Below are 15,689 nucleotides of genomic sequence, written 5' to 3'. Positions count from 1 at the left end.
TCTACCTCTAGCCCCACCCAGTTTTACCTTCAGTCCTGCCCTGTTCCAACCTTAGCCCCGCCCCCACACAAATTTCGTCTCTTCTTCCCCAAGTCCGGGCCATGTCTGGAGAGCCACTGAGCATGCACAAATGTGATGTGATGATGTCACACACATGCGCGCATGTGTGTGGTATCGAGTCAGGCTTTCCAGACATGGCTCAGAACTTTTCAAAATCCAGACAAACTGTTGGATTTTGGAAATCTGTCCAGGCACCTACAGTCCTCTAAAAAGAGGTAACCCTAACTTGGATACTAGCACTACATATCCGGGCCTAAGTTAACCGCCAGGCGTATCCGGGTACCACCAATATTCAATGTCAATGTCCAGATAACTATCCAGGTAAGTTAGGACAGCTATTTTGCTGGTTGACAGCACAGGACTTACCCCTGTGTGCAAAGAATGTGAACATTATGGAATCAATTTTCAAAAAGTTTAAGGATTCTATTTTTGAAAGTAATTCTCCTATGTTGGCTTTAAATATATACTAGGGCCGAGTTCCTAAATTTATGCTCAAAATTCCACTAAACCTCTAAATTGGGCAAAATTGGGCAAAATTCTACTAAACCTCTAAATTGGGCATCAGCATGAACAGATATGGGCAGGGGGGGAGAAGTTAGGAGCTTAGCCATGATTTGCAACATTAGGTAACTAAATTAGACTCATAAACACAGGCATATGAATGGCAGCCTAAATTTAGGACTTAATATTGGAATAAAATCTTGCTGAACCAAAATAAATCTTTCACCAAACTGAGTCAAGATATTTGAAATAGTTCATATGGATATTATTACCAAGTGAACAATGAACTTCAAACACCCGAATGATACTGGTGTCATGAACATCATCATTGGTCCATTTTCACTCACTGAAGCTGCTTATTATGAATAAGCATTACAATAGTACTTAACCTGACGGGAGCTCTGCCATTTCACTTTGTTCAGCTTCGTCAGGGGCTAACCTCGATGAAGTTACGAGGAAATTGTTTTTCACTCAGAGAATAGTTAAGCTCTGGAACATGTTGCCAGAGGTTGTGGTAAAAGCGGATAGTGTAGCCTGTTTTAACATAACATAACAATCAACTTATATAATGCAGGACCGTAAAGTTTTATGCGGTTTACAAAAAGTAGGATGTACAATTAGGTTATAAATTAGTCACCCAAGTATATAGAAGACAGGACCGTGAAATTCTTTGCAGTTTACAAATATTTAGAAAACAAGTATGTCTTTAAATGCATCCTAAATTTCAAGTAAGATTGGAGAATATGATCAAATGTTCCAAATCCTTGCCCAATAAAACTGCCTGATACAAAAGATGTTGGTGATGTTTTTTAAGTTTACAGCCTTGGACAAATTCCTGGAGGAAAAGGCCATAGTCTGTTATTGAGAAAGACATGGGGGAAGCCACTGCTTGCCCTGGATCGGTAGCATGGAATGTTGCTATTCCTTGGGTTTTGGCCAGGTACTAGGGACCTGGATTAGCCACTGTGAGAACGGGCTACTGGGCTTGATGACCATTGGCCGACTTAGTAAGGCTATTCTTACGTTCTTAAAGTCTCATCTGATTTTCATTTGCAGCTTTCCAACATCAAGCAACCTTACATTAAATCGCCAAACACTTGTGCTTTGACAAATCCATTCACATTTAATGCTACCATATCTATATAAACTGTTTCAAATATCTTGACTCATTTTTGGAGTAAGAGCTTAAATTTAGGACTATAGTGGTAAACATTCAATGCTATCTAACCAGCCAGAAACAGGTTCTGGCTGGTTAAATCACTTGAACAGGGCTAACTATTCATATTCAGTGGCACTTAATCATTTACCCCCCTCTTTTACTAAGCCCAATAGCGTGGGCCTTTGCATTAAATGCACCTACACCCATAGGAACTGAATGGGTGTCGGAGCATTTGGCGTGTGGCACTCGATCCCGTGGCTCCGAAAAATGGGGCCTTAGTGCTGCTGAAAATGTCTGGTTAGCATCCAGCTATTTTGGGGGTGTTCCGGGAGCAGAATCAGCACTTGGCCAGTTATGTGCTGATATTCGGCACTTAACTGGCCAAAGTAACTGCATAAAAGTCAGTCCTATTTTTATGTGGTTTCCCTTAAACGGTTAGGTGCCAAATATCTCACTTGACCAGCTATGGTTTCATCAGCACCATAAACCCAGAAATTCAATGCCAGAGCCTGAATGCGGCCTGGCATTGAATTTCCAGGCATAACACCAGCCGAGGTTAGCAAAACTCTTAAATGCTGCAGGCTGAATATCGGGCCCATAAATTTTAAATTCTAAATTTAGGTGACTTTCAGATGAAAGCTTAGGGGTCTTTTTATCAAGCTGCGCTAGTGGGGTTAGCGCATTGGACATTTCATCACGCGCTAACCCCTGCAGCAAGCAAAAAAACTAACGCCTGGTCAATGGAGGCATTAGCGACTAGCGCGGCAGGTGGCTTAACGTGCGGTATTCCGCGTGTTAAACCCCTACCGCGCCTTGATAAAAGGACCCCTTAGGCTTCATAGTTTTTCTTAAAATAGTGCTCTCCTGATGAAACCCTCTTTATGTCACCTCCCCTATATCTCTCGTTAGTTTGGCTGACTGTTTCTGCTTTATTTTTACAAAATTGGCATTTGTTTCTCTATTTTTTGATGGGCGAAACAGGCTGAGTGCAGTGCCACGAGTAGCGGTAGTTTCAGCTCAAAGAATGGGCTTTTTTAACTAAAAATGTTGATGCTTGTAACCAAGGAGGCATAGCCCCTGACGAAACATAAAGTAAAATGGTTGGACAGCCGTCAGGCGCAAAGATAAGTGCCTTTCCATTAGAGCACTATATAGCACTTTTATGGCACTCTATGCACTTTATAATTTATGCAGAGCCTGTTGAAAATTAATAAAAATATTTATTGCACATGCTATTTGCTAAGACCAGTGATGAAAACACCACCCCAGTAAGGGCACGAATAGAATCAAAAGTAGTGCCTTGGGTGTTTGAGGTCTAGCAAGAAATCCACTCTTTATAGTTATGTCCTCATCATTTGGCATTATTTTTGTAAACCACCTTGACCTGCCCGCCAGATGAGGCCATATATCAAGTTCTCATAATAAACACAAACATAAACATTCCCAGTAGTGTCAGTCCCAAATTACGTTTCTCCTCCATAAATTTCTGCAGATATTCATGCCAGGTCCCTGGCTCTGGCTGTGTCACATTCATCTTGTCAAAGTGGTAGAATGAGACCGCACAGTCCTTGGCATTTCTGGCTACGTAAATTGTCTGAAAGAGGAAGAGAATGATTAAAATAAAGCCACATCTGTGGAAGGAAGCCATGGTAAGAAATGCAATTTATAATAGGTTGCCTATGTGTAGAGGCCAAGTAGATGCTTATTTCCAGCCTATTTTATAAAGCCACATAGGTGCCTATGGGGCTCATTGTAAAAGCACAACCATGAGAGGGACAAAGACATGTCAAGGTTGTTCAAAAAAAAATAAAAAAATGCTGGGTCAGCACACCCAACATGGGCACCAACATTTACCCCAGGTTTTAGCAGGTGTACATCTGGTACCCAAAGTTAGGGCATGAGTATCAATGATAAGCACCATTCTATAAAGCAGGGATCTCAAAGTCCCTCCTTGAGGGCCGCAATCCAGTCGGGTTTTCAGGATTTCCCCACTGAATATGCATTGAAAGTAATGCATACACCTAGATCTCATGCATATTCATTGGGGAAATCCTGAAAACCCAACTGGATTGCAGCCCTCGAGGAGGGACTTTGAGACCCCTGCTATAAAGAGTATGCAAACTTTATAGAATAGCACTTAGCACTGATTTTTTTTTTAATCTGCCCTGTGTGTAAATCACAACTCCATCCCTGAACATGTCTGCTCATGGGTTAGGTAAAAGCACATGCCTTCTTGGCATCATTTTTACAAATGAAAAAACTTAAAAAAAAAATAAATTATTTATTGATTTTCAAAACTTATACAAAGTGCAACAAATATACATAAGAACATAAGAACTGCCATCTCGGATCAGACCTTCGGTCCATCAAGTCTGGCGATCCACACACGTGGAGGCCCAGCCAGGTGTACACCTGGCGTAATTTTAGTGATCCCACTAAGGAATTACAAGAAACCATTGCTCAGATAGTCGACACTGCATGGGTACAGGGAATGATCACCAAGGCAGAAAAAACGGTTTTTATTACCCATTAGTCCAAGAATTCCTGTTTTTTATACTGTTCCCAAGATTCATAAATCCCTTACATCTCCCCCTGGCAGACCAATAGTCTCCCTGAAGAACACTGTATTAGAGCCGTTGTCTCAATTTCTTGATTATTTTTTGCAACCCTTTGTTTGTCAGGCTAGATCTTACATCAAAGATACTTCAGATTTCCTCCGCAAAATCGAGGGGATTGGTCTTCTTTCTTCTAATAGCATCCTGGTGACTTTAGACGTTGTGTCCCTTTATACAAGCATACCCCAGAATGAAGCTCTTAAAGTCGTCGAGTCCACTTTAAATCAACGGGACATTTCAGACAGAGTTTCTACCAAATTCCTGTTGGACCTAGCCATTCTAGTCCTAACTAGGAATTATTTCAAGTTCGATCAAGATTTTTTTCAACAAAATCAAGGGGTAGCCATGGGCACCACGGCTGCCCCAAGCATAGCCAATTTATTCATGACTAACTTTGAGGAACAACATCTATATGTCCACCCTTATTTTCAACAGATGGCTTGTTGGTTCAGATTTATAGATGATATTTTTTTCATCTGGACATCATCTAAGGAGTCTCTCCAGCTTTTTATTTCCTGGATTAATTCCCTTACAACTAATCTCAAGTTCACTCACACTTGTCACACCCACAGTATCTCTTTTTTAGATACTGAAGTTATTTGTGAAGAAGGCAGTCTCTCTACCAGGATGCACCACAAACATACTGAAAAAAACAATCTTTTATCTTACGCCAGTTGCCATCCCAGACACCTTAAAGCGGCGATCCCGATAGGTCAATTCTTACGGGCCAGGAGGATCTGTACTAATTTTGATGATTTTCAAATTGAAGCCAGGATACTAAGAAATAAATTTTTGAATAGAGGCTATCCTGAATCTGTTATCCGGAAAGCCTACCTACGTGCTCGTTATGCCAACAGAGATCTTCTTCTCATTCAAAAAAATAAAGAGACATCTACCAACCAAATCTGTGTCATCTCCCATTCAACTCAATCTGCTCTGATAGCCCAGAGTTTACATGAACATTGGCATGTGTTACAGTTACATCCGACTTTTAAAGAACATCCGTGTATTGCTTTCACTACAGGTAAAAACTTATCTGAACACCTTGTTTCCTCGGATTTCACTACTTATCATTCTCCCTCGATAATAAAAGGCAGTCACGGCCCGTGTGGTCGTTGCTCGGTGTGCACCACTTCTCATAAAGGCAATTCATGGACACATCCCAAAACTCTGCAGAGTTATCAGTTGAGAGCAGTGACATCGTGTGTTTCTACATACGTTGTCTATGTGATTTCCTGCCCTTGTGGTTTAATCTATGTAGGTTGCACCAGTCGGGCTATCAGAGTAAGATTAATCGAACACCGTAGTTGTCTCAAAACTGAAAAACTAACAGCCCCTATGGTGGCCCATAATCTAAAACACCACCACACATTTGTCCAACTCAGGTGGTGTGTATTGGAACAAATTCCTATCACTTTCAAGGGAGATAGACAAAATCATCTATTGATGAGAGAGAATTTTTGGATTTTCAATTTACGAGCATTCTCTCCTTATGGCTTGAATGAGAACGTTAATAAATGTTTTACATAAAGATTTGTTTTTCTTTACTTTGATTCTCGTCATTCTGTTGATATCTCTCCTACGTCATTACGTATGCGTTGCCCCAGGTGGGGCTCTTTAAAATGTCCTATAAGAACTCCTTGTTTCAGGCATTCATTTGTCAAAGCAGCTTGATTGTGCCGCTGCCGGGGATTACTCCGTCCTTAACATTTCAGGACTTGGCGTTTGAAAAAAATATTTTCAGTCATTCCACTAACTTTCCTGCTCCCTCCTGACGAGGATATTGAAACAGGACCTGTCGAGTGAGCAGAACGAGCAGTGAATATTATTGAAGAACGAGCAATTCGCTCAACGAACATTATTGAACAGCCCTTATGAGTGTATGGGATTGACAGCCCCTATGACTGCACGGGACTGAGTGATTCAAGCGTTACGGCGAATGGATCGATGACTCTTTCATGAGCATTTTACACACGAGCGGGACTGATCAACGATAGGAACTAAATAGCCATGTTTGGTGAACTTTGAATTTTGTCCCATTTTGGATTCATTGAGCTAAGTACTCTTCACTGTTTTTTGCTATTTACCACTATTTTTCACGATATATTAGTGACAGATGCACAGGGCCTTCCGTTCTGTGGTTTTGTTGAAACAGACTGAGGATATTCACATTGTTATTGGTATTTTTTTGACGATTTTTTGTCATCTTTTTATATTTTGATTTTTTCACTTTTTACACTGAGTGTTCATTTATATAGGTTTCAGGGAGATTTCTTTGGGGTGATTTTCTTTCCTGTTGTTTCAACCTGGGGATGACTGTGCTTCCAATTATTGGGTAACATATATATTTATATTTTTCTATATTAAATATATTTATCATAAGGATAATATGATGTACGGGGCAGGGTTTATTTAGATTTATTTCTAAGTGCTTGTCACTGCATAAACACCTGCCCGGGGCCAAGGTTTTAAACGAGGGTACGGGGCCCGTACTGATTGATCCTTTTATTCACTTTGATTTTTGTCAAGTTCTATCAGGGGGAAGCATATTTTTCTCTTTCATCTCCAGGTTTATTCAAGGATAGATCATCACCATTAATACCAATTTTTTGTATATTGTAATTTTAGTCACCCATATCCCTCTATGCCTCTCGTAAGGAGATGTGCATCTAGTTTTCTTTTAAATCCTAGAATGGTGGATTCCGCAATAACCTCCTCTGGGAGAGCATTCCAGGTGTCCACCACTCGTTGCGTGAAGCAGAACTTCCTGATATTTGTCCTGAACTTGTCCCCCCTTATCTTCAGTCCATGTCCTCTTAAATTCTTGCTACCAACTGAAACACATTAACCCAACCCATCCCCCCTTCCCTCCCTCCCTGGATGTCTGTAGAAATCTAAGAGTTTCCATAATACACCAACTGCTGAGAAAACAAATCTGTCCTAGCCAATTGTGAGCAAATCTCATTATATTTGTATTTAGCCTTCAACAGGGCAGTCAAAGTATCTTGTTCCCATTTTAAAGCCAATTGTGATTCTAAAGCAGAAATAATTTGTTCTAAATTGGAAAACTCTAATCTAAGCAATTTTCTAACATGCGCCGAATATGAAATAATCTGCCCTCTTACAGTTGCCTTAAAAGCGTCCCATAGAGTTTCTAAAGAGATCTCCTCCGAGGTATTGAGTTGAAAATACTCATTTATTTTTATTTGAATTTCCTCAAGAAAGTTTGAGTCTGCAAGTAGTGTATTATTGAACCTCCAAACAGGTCTCTTAGAATCTTCTTCAGTGAACTGATATTCTATCCAAATTCCAACATAATCCGGCAAAATGATAGGATCTATGCTGGCTTTTGTAACCTGTTGAATTAAATGATCTGAAACAAAAAAATAATCAGTTCTGTAAAATGATTTATGAACTTGGGAACAAAATGTAAATTATCGAGCATTAAAATGAAAAATCCACCATATATCTTTTAATCCACAATTATGCACAAAATTATCTAAACCTAATGATTTTAATTGTATACTTGGTTGTTTGTCCATTATTTGATCAATTACAGCATTGAAGTCTCCAGCTACAATTAATTTATAAAATTACTCCCAGGCTGAGAAGAATCATCTAGGACCATGACTACAGCAGTGTGAAAGAGTGAAATGATTTCACCAGTCAAACACAAGAACTACAGCTGCAAGGACACAAAACTAAGTTGTGTAGGATGTTCTGTGATAATATTTGCATTCTCAGTACTCAGTACTCAGCACTTCTAAATTTTTGTGGGCTTCAAAGGGAAGTTGTGTGTGTGTGTGTGTGTGTGTGTTGGGGGGAGAGGGGGGTGATACTAGTGTTGGCTACTTTTTATGGGATGCAGAATTTTATGGGTTTGGTGATTAGGTTGCGTTTTGGTTTTTATATTATGATTTTATATTGTAAATAACTCCAGGACCCTGGATAGAAGAGATTTAAGAAATAGAATTAAAAAATAAATAGATTCATTCTAACTACATATGATGAACAGAAGATGAAGGGAGTCTGAAAGACCAGAGGAGAAAGGTAGAGGAGGGAAGAGGTTTACCTTACAGTTCAACTTCCAGAAAGACTTGGGCACCAACTGAAATGGGAGGTGTGTTTTAATAGTGCGAGGAGATGGGGTCTTCTCAAGGATATCCACACCTGAAGAGAACAATGAGAGGTCTATGACTCAATGATATTGTACTATAGGATAATTATAAATGGCTTAGAACAAGCAACCTAGAGTAAGCCACCTGATGGTATGGGTTTTGGACTGCAAATTTCCAAAAACGGTATCCGAACGTAGGTGGGGGCCCGGTGAGCCTTTTCTACATCTCCTCCATTATTAATGAGGTCCACAATCTCTTGCATCCAGGTGGTGCCTAAAGACATTTTAAAAAAAGGGTGTGGGTTGCTTTCACTGAAAAAATAAAAGTGATGTGTGTGTGGTTTAAATGTCCCCTTTCCTACTCAGAAATTTTCCCCAGTCTGGAGGTTCCCACCTGCTTTAGGGTAAGTGGCAATGAGCAAATCATCTGGCCGGGCTTGGAATTCCTCTATCCGCTGCCAGTTCTGGGCAATAGGCTCCATGAGTGGGACCCCATGCACCATTCTTAGTGGGAAACGGTTGAAGATACTTTCTGGGGCAGACCTCAGGATTTCATTGTAATTCTTTTCCTCCTTAGCCATCCCTGAACCAGGGGTGGGTGGTTGAAGATCTATGATAAAAGTACAAAAAGAGTCTGCAGGATCAGCATGGTGGAACCAGGTCCTGGACTTACAGGAGTTAAAATGTCAACATTTATTGGTGTTGTAAAACAAATCAATAATACAATGTCATAAAATAATATCATAAAAATCTGACAAATGCCAACAGTTATAGGACATAAAAATGTTGCTGTATGTAAAGTGAACAGACCCTTTTCTTATCCACTGACTTTTGTGGCACCAAGGTCCTTTGTTGTGGGCAGTAGGACCGCTTTTAGGGCTTAGACCAGGGGTCTCAAAGTCCCTCCTTGAGGACCGCAATCCAGTCGGGTTTTCAGGATTTCCCCAATGAATATGCATGAGATCTATGTGCATGCACTGCTTTCAATGCATATTCATTGGGGAAATCCTGAAAACCCGACTGGATTGCGGCCCTTAAGGAAGGACTTTGAGATCCCTGGCGTAGACTACCCCACAGCGTCCCTTGCTTCTTCGTTGGATCAACATGGTGGAAATTAGGATGAAAAACTAACAGGTAAACAAATGAAATTCAAGTATTTATGCGGGCCATACGACCACCAAATTAATATAATGAACTAGAAGACATGACACAAACCATGAGACCAATAATTAAAAGTAAAAAACTAACCCCCTCTTTTAGGAACACATAGAGTGGGTTGTAGCGCCGGCAGTGCCGGTAACTGCTCCAACGCTCATAGAATTCCTATGAGCGTCAGAGCAGTTATCACTGCTGCTGGCACTAAAACTCACGCTATAGTGTTCATAAAAGAGGGGGGTAAGAGTCAAAATATAAGCTTTCAAAGATGAGAGCAAAAAGCATATTAATGGAGATAAGAGGGAAAACATAAACTATGGATCTAGTGAGTCATATCAATGAGACCAGGAAGCTCAGTGTGTACTGGCAGCTAAAAAAACAAATAGAATGTCAGAAATGATCAGAAAAGGAATGTAAAACAAAATGAGACTATTTTAATGCCTTTGTATCGCTCCATGGTGTAACCGCACCTTGAATACTGGGGGTAAGGAGGTTTCAGCCAGAAGTACTGAAGAATTATGCTTGTGAGTCTGCCCTGACACAGCTTTTCGAAATGCTGGCTGGCCACCGTTGGTTAGACTGCTTATTTGTATGAAGTTTCCACACTTGCGGCGATAATGGGTGATGGCTGAAGATACAGGACATACTGGTGGAGATAAGTCACACTGTTATAAACATATGAATGTTACCGTTGGAAGCATATTATGAACATTATGTACCCCAGAATGACAGTGTCCCATTGGTTATGTTCCTTCCACCAGATCTCAGAGATGCCTATTATATTTATCTTTTCATGTAGTGCAATATATTCCTACTCTCCCATCTTGTTTCTTAGGCTTCTGGCATTTGCCTACAGACATTTTCAAACAACTTACCTTAATTTGATCATGTAACCTTCTTCTTGAAAGAAGCACATTGGCTACCTATAAACCATCAAATAACTTATAAAATACTTTTACTGATTTTTTTAAATATTAAATACAGAAGAACCTCTATATCTTATGGGTCAAAATCTGTAAAGGACGTCTAAAATTAAAATGTGGACATCCAGCAACCAAATAAATTGAATAATAAGCCAAATGAACTATGTTAACAAGCAATAATTGAAAGTTAGATGTAATGTTTTTGGGTAAATCTGACTGGGTCAATTGGCCAAAAGCATTAAAAGTGATAGATGAGGTATTGCTGGTAAGGGAGTCAATGACAGTCCTGGGAGTAAAATTGGACCCAGGACTTACAATGAGTTGCTAAGTAGTAAAGACAGTGCAAGTATGCTTTGCACAGATACATTTACTGTATCGTTTAAAACCAATGCTGTCACCAGTTGACTTTCGTGCTGTTGTACAAGCAATAATTTTGTCGTGGCTGGACTACTGCAATGTCCTGTACCTGGAAATAACTAAAACCAGGTGCAGGGCATTGCAGGTGATCCAGAATGCCGTGGCTAGATTGATAACTGGAATGCCAAGATATGAGCAAGTTACCCCATATTTCCGACAACTGCATTGGCTACCAGTTGTATTTAGAATCCAATATAAAGCAATTATGCTATGTCATCAATTATTATATGGTCCAATTCCTGAATTTTTTAAGAGTTTGATGTCTAGTTACCAACCATCAAGATCATTGCGCTCTGAAAACTCAGCACTGTTGAAAACAAAGGTGGAAACAAGTATGTGGAAACGAATGCTATGACCTTTTCATGTGCAGGAGTAAAACTGTGGAATGGCCTTTTTGGTCAAATTCGGAAATATGGGGATAGGAGTTCATTCAGGAAACTGCTGAAAACGTAATTATTCGTTGATGCATTTCTTTGAGCATTTGACCTATTGCAAGGTTTGAATCTTTCTGCTTTTGTTTTTATCTGTTCTGACCTGTTTCAATATTTTATGTATGTAATTTTATTGTAAACCGTTTTGGAATAAAACGGTATAGAAATTTTTTAAATAAATAAAATAAATATATATATTTGTCATGTGCTTTGATTGAGGAACACAGAGGCCAAAAGAGGAACTGGACAAGTGTTGAAGGTACATGTTTGATATTTATCCTAGAGAAATGACTGCTTATGCCTTCTGCTTGCCATGATACTGCATACAATTTTAATGTAAAAAAAAAGCATAAAATCGCTGTTCTAATGACATCTTAACACTAAAATGCAATAACGTAATAGACATTGTGAAGATGTCTATGTGACGCCTAAAAGGCAATTCTATAAAGCACTATATAGACGCTCTTACCTTCACTGAGCGCAATTCAATATTTTATGTATGTAATTTTATTGTAAACCGTTTTGGAATAAAACGGTATAGAAATTTTTTAAATAAATAAAATAAATATATATATTTGTCATGTGCTTTGATTGAGGAACACAGAGGCCAAAAGAGGAAGTCACTTAATCCCCTTGAGCCCACCAGGACAGAAGGGAAATATGATAAAGTAGCCAAACATAAAACTGGGCTGCCTTCTGCTTGACATGATACTGCATACAATTTTAATGTAAAAAAAAAAAGCATAAAATCGCTGTTCTAATGACATCTTAACACTAAAATGCAATAACGTAATAGACATTGTGAAGATGTCTATGTGACGCCTAAAAGGCAATTCTATAAAGCACTATATAGACGCTCTTACCTTCACTGAGCGCAATTCAATATTTTATGTATGTAATTTTATTGTAAACCGTTTTGGAATAAAACGGTATAGAAATTTTTTAAATAAATAAAATAAATATATATATTTGTCATGTGCTTTGATTGAGGAACACAGAGGCCAAAAGAGGAAGTCACTTAATCCCCTTGAGCCCACCAGGACAGAAGGGAAATATGATAAAGTAGCCAAACATAAAACTGGGCTGCCTTCTGCTTGCCATGATACTGCATACAATTTTAATGTAAAAAAAAAGCATAAAATCGCTGTTCTAATGACATCTTAACACTAAAATGCAATAACGTAATAGACATTGTGAAGATGTCTATGTGACGCCTAAAAGGCAATTCTATAAAGCACTATATAGACACTCTTACCTTCACTGAGCGCAATTCTTTATTGTAAATCTATGCTTAATAGAATCGCGCTCAGCGTTGTGCTGCTGGACATCTAAACGACGCCTAACTTTTAGATGTCCTTTACAGAATTTGCCCATATTTGTTTACTAATTCCATATATGCCATTAAGGCCACTTAGATCAGGAACTCAAAATCATCTTTCAGTTCTAACATATTGAGAAATAGTTTACGAACATGTTAGAGCTGCTATTTTTTCAGTAATTGGTCTTAAACTTTGGAATTCTTTACCACTATATCTTAGATTATTGAATTCTTTGGAAACATTTAAGACAGATCTTAAAACATTTTTATTTGCAGATGCTTATAAAACATAATAAATTCTGTTAATAAAAAAGAAGTGTATGGCAGATTTAGCTGCACTGGAAGAGCTCTGCAGAACACAAGATTACCAAATTGTACTTACCTTCTCCCTCTTTTACAATAAAAATTATAGTTCAAACTTTAACCTCAGACTCATGTATATGTGCCTTGTTTGGAATTTGTTTATTGGCTGTATTATTGAATTTTAGATTGCAAACCTCTCAGAAGGATTGTCAATAGTGTGAGATAGTAAGATTTTAATAATGTTACGCCCCGATGTTATGGAGGCATTTGCTCAGTTAATGTTTGTTTAAATGTGTAGTAGTTGCGGGTGCTCTGTGGACTCAACTACCCAGAAAGCTTTGCTTCCAGTAGTCTGGGCTGCTTCCACAGAGCATGGGCTCGCTTCCTTCTTCAGTCTGAGGAGAGCAGTGGCCATATTTACTAAGCACATGCTAGAGTGAGAGCCTGAGAGTGGTGTTCTCCCACCAGGTTTTTCACTCCTTTAATTCTGACAATCAAATACAGCTTAGATTACTTCTAAATCTGGAGAATGGTGTCATCTCCACAGTGTGGACACTCCTAGCACAGACGTGATATTAGTGGAGTGCGAAAAAATGTACAGGCTTGAACTACATTGAACTATCATCTGACTGTAAGTTGTTTGCTTGGAAAGATCTCCCAGGAAAGAGACTTGGGAGTTCTGGTCGATAAGTCGATGAAGCCATCCACGCAATGTGCGGCGGCGGTGAAAAGGGCGAACAGAATGCTAGGAATGATAAAGAAGGGGATCACAAACAGATTAGAGAAGGTTATCATGCCGCTGTACCGTGCCATGGTGAGTTCTCACCTGGAGTACTGCGTCAAGCACTGGTCACCGTACATGAAGAAGGACACGGTACTACTCAAAAGGGTCCAAAAAAGAGCGAGTAAGATGGTTAAGGGGCTGGGGGAGTTGCCGTACAGTGAAAGACTAGAGAAACTGGGCCTCTTCTCCCTCGAGCAGAGGAGATTGAGAAGGGACATGATCAAAACATTCAAAATACTGAAGGGTATAGACTTAGTAGATAAGGACAGGTTGTTCACCCTCTCTAAGGTGGGGAGAACGAGAGGGCACTCTCTAAAGTTGAAAGGGGATAGATTCCGTACAAATGTAAGGAAGTTCTTCTTCACCCAGAGAGTGGTGGAAAACTGGAACGCTCTTCCGGAGTCTGTCATAGGGGAAAACACCCTCCAGGTATTCAAGACAAAGTTAGACAAGTTCCTGCTGAACCGGAACGTGCGCAGGTAGGACTAGTCTCAGTTAGGGCGCTGGTCTTTGACCAGAGGGCCGCTGCGTGAGCGGACTGCTTGGCACAATGGACCACTGATCTGACCCAGCAGCGGCAATTCTTATGTTCTTATATTAAAGAAGTGTTCAATTGATTCAGAGTCTGACTGGTGACATCAAGATTAAGGAATTAGGGGTTGGCTGAACAGGAAACTCTTACAGTGGGCAGTAACTTAGGGAAGTCCTTGTTTCAGTACAAAATCCTGAAGACTAAGCAGAGAGCTATATTCTGTATAGTAGGAGTTAGACAGCAACAAATAAACTTGGACTTGGAAACTTGGATCTATTTTCAATTTGCTCAGCAGTCGGCATACATAATTTGCAATCTTTAAAATTAGCCTGCTTTGTATTTAAGGAAACCTGGTCTACTGTGGCCTTTATTGCAATCTCACTATCAGAATGCTCTGTCTTCCCTTTTATGATGATATCTTTTAAAGATACTTTGTCCCAAACCATGCTCTTATGAACGACTGTCGACCTTCCCCCAGTTTCTAATTTAAAAGCTGCTTGATCTCCTTTTTAAATATTGATGCCAGCAGCCTGGTTCCACCCTGGTTAATTAGTTTCTAACCCAGTTAGTGACTTTTCCATCAAGACCAAGAGCACTTTGTTTGCTTATCAATTGCCAATGCGGAACTGTGTCAAAAGCTTTACTGAAATCTAAGTACACCATATCTAGCACTCCTCCTAAATCAACTGTTTGGTCACCCAGTCAAAGATTAGGCTGACAAGACCTTCTAGTAAAACCATGCTGCCTCGGGTCTTCTAATCCATTTGATTCCAGAATCCTCTGTATCTTCCATTTTAGAAACATTTCCTTTAATTTACTTAACCATCAAAAAAGACTAACTAGCCTATATCTATACCTCTTTACTTCTAGATAAGCCCGCAACAGGGCTGTCCCAATCTATGGCCTAGGTTCACTAAACTCACCGATCTGGATCATTGTTGGGTGATTCTTGGCCGAGTTTTGCCGAGTGACCGATTCACGACAGATTCTTCATGCAAATAATCTGATCAGACGCACGCCCTACAGCAATCCCATGGATCGCTGACGAGCGATCGAGACACATATGCAAATTATCCTTGTTGGTTTTAGATGCGATTTGCGCATGCGCTTGCTCTTCGCACAAGCGAGGTCAAAATAAAGAGGGAGGGGTGGCTGCAGTTTACTTGCTGGCCCTACGACTGGACATTTTAAAGGAATCATTTCAATTTGTGCAGCCAGATTATGGAACAGAACATGCTTTAAGCCCGTAGGTTAGAACCATGGGTTAAAACCATGGGCTTGCACTGTGCTTTTTACAGCATATATAAAAAGGGAGTTCATATGCATATGTACAGTTTTATTTTTTTATTTTGATGGTTGTTTTGTAACCTCGAT

General features: G+C 39.7%; 1 protein-coding gene across 1 annotated transcript in view; it reads right to left on the bottom strand.

Moving 5' to 3' along the window:
• Nucleotides 1-15,689, bottom strand: part of LOC117361136 (sulfotransferase 1C1-like) — a 46,465-nt gene that overhangs the window by 13,835 nt on the left and 16,941 nt on the right. The window contains exons 2-6 of the mRNA XM_033946073.1: nucleotides 10,078-10,253; nucleotides 8,847-9,062; nucleotides 8,598-8,726; nucleotides 8,408-8,505; nucleotides 3,188-3,314 (exon numbers count right to left, since the gene is read on the bottom strand). Coding sequence (XP_033801964.1) covers nucleotides 3,188-3,314; nucleotides 8,408-8,505; nucleotides 8,598-8,726; nucleotides 8,847-9,033 — 541 coding nt within the window. The 5' untranslated portion in view covers nucleotides 9,034-9,062; nucleotides 10,078-10,253. The remainder of the gene's footprint in view (nucleotides 1-3,187; nucleotides 3,315-8,407; nucleotides 8,506-8,597; nucleotides 8,727-8,846; nucleotides 9,063-10,077; nucleotides 10,254-15,689) is intronic.

The sequence above is a fragment of the Geotrypetes seraphini genome, chromosome 5, assembly GCF_902459505.1.
Source record: "Geotrypetes seraphini chromosome 5, aGeoSer1.1, whole genome shotgun sequence".
NCBI lineage: Eukaryota > Metazoa > Chordata > Amphibia > Gymnophiona > Dermophiidae > Geotrypetes > Geotrypetes seraphini.
The sequence above is the reverse complement of the archived record's forward strand: the minus strand, read 5'-3'. Positions and strand labels throughout refer to the sequence as shown.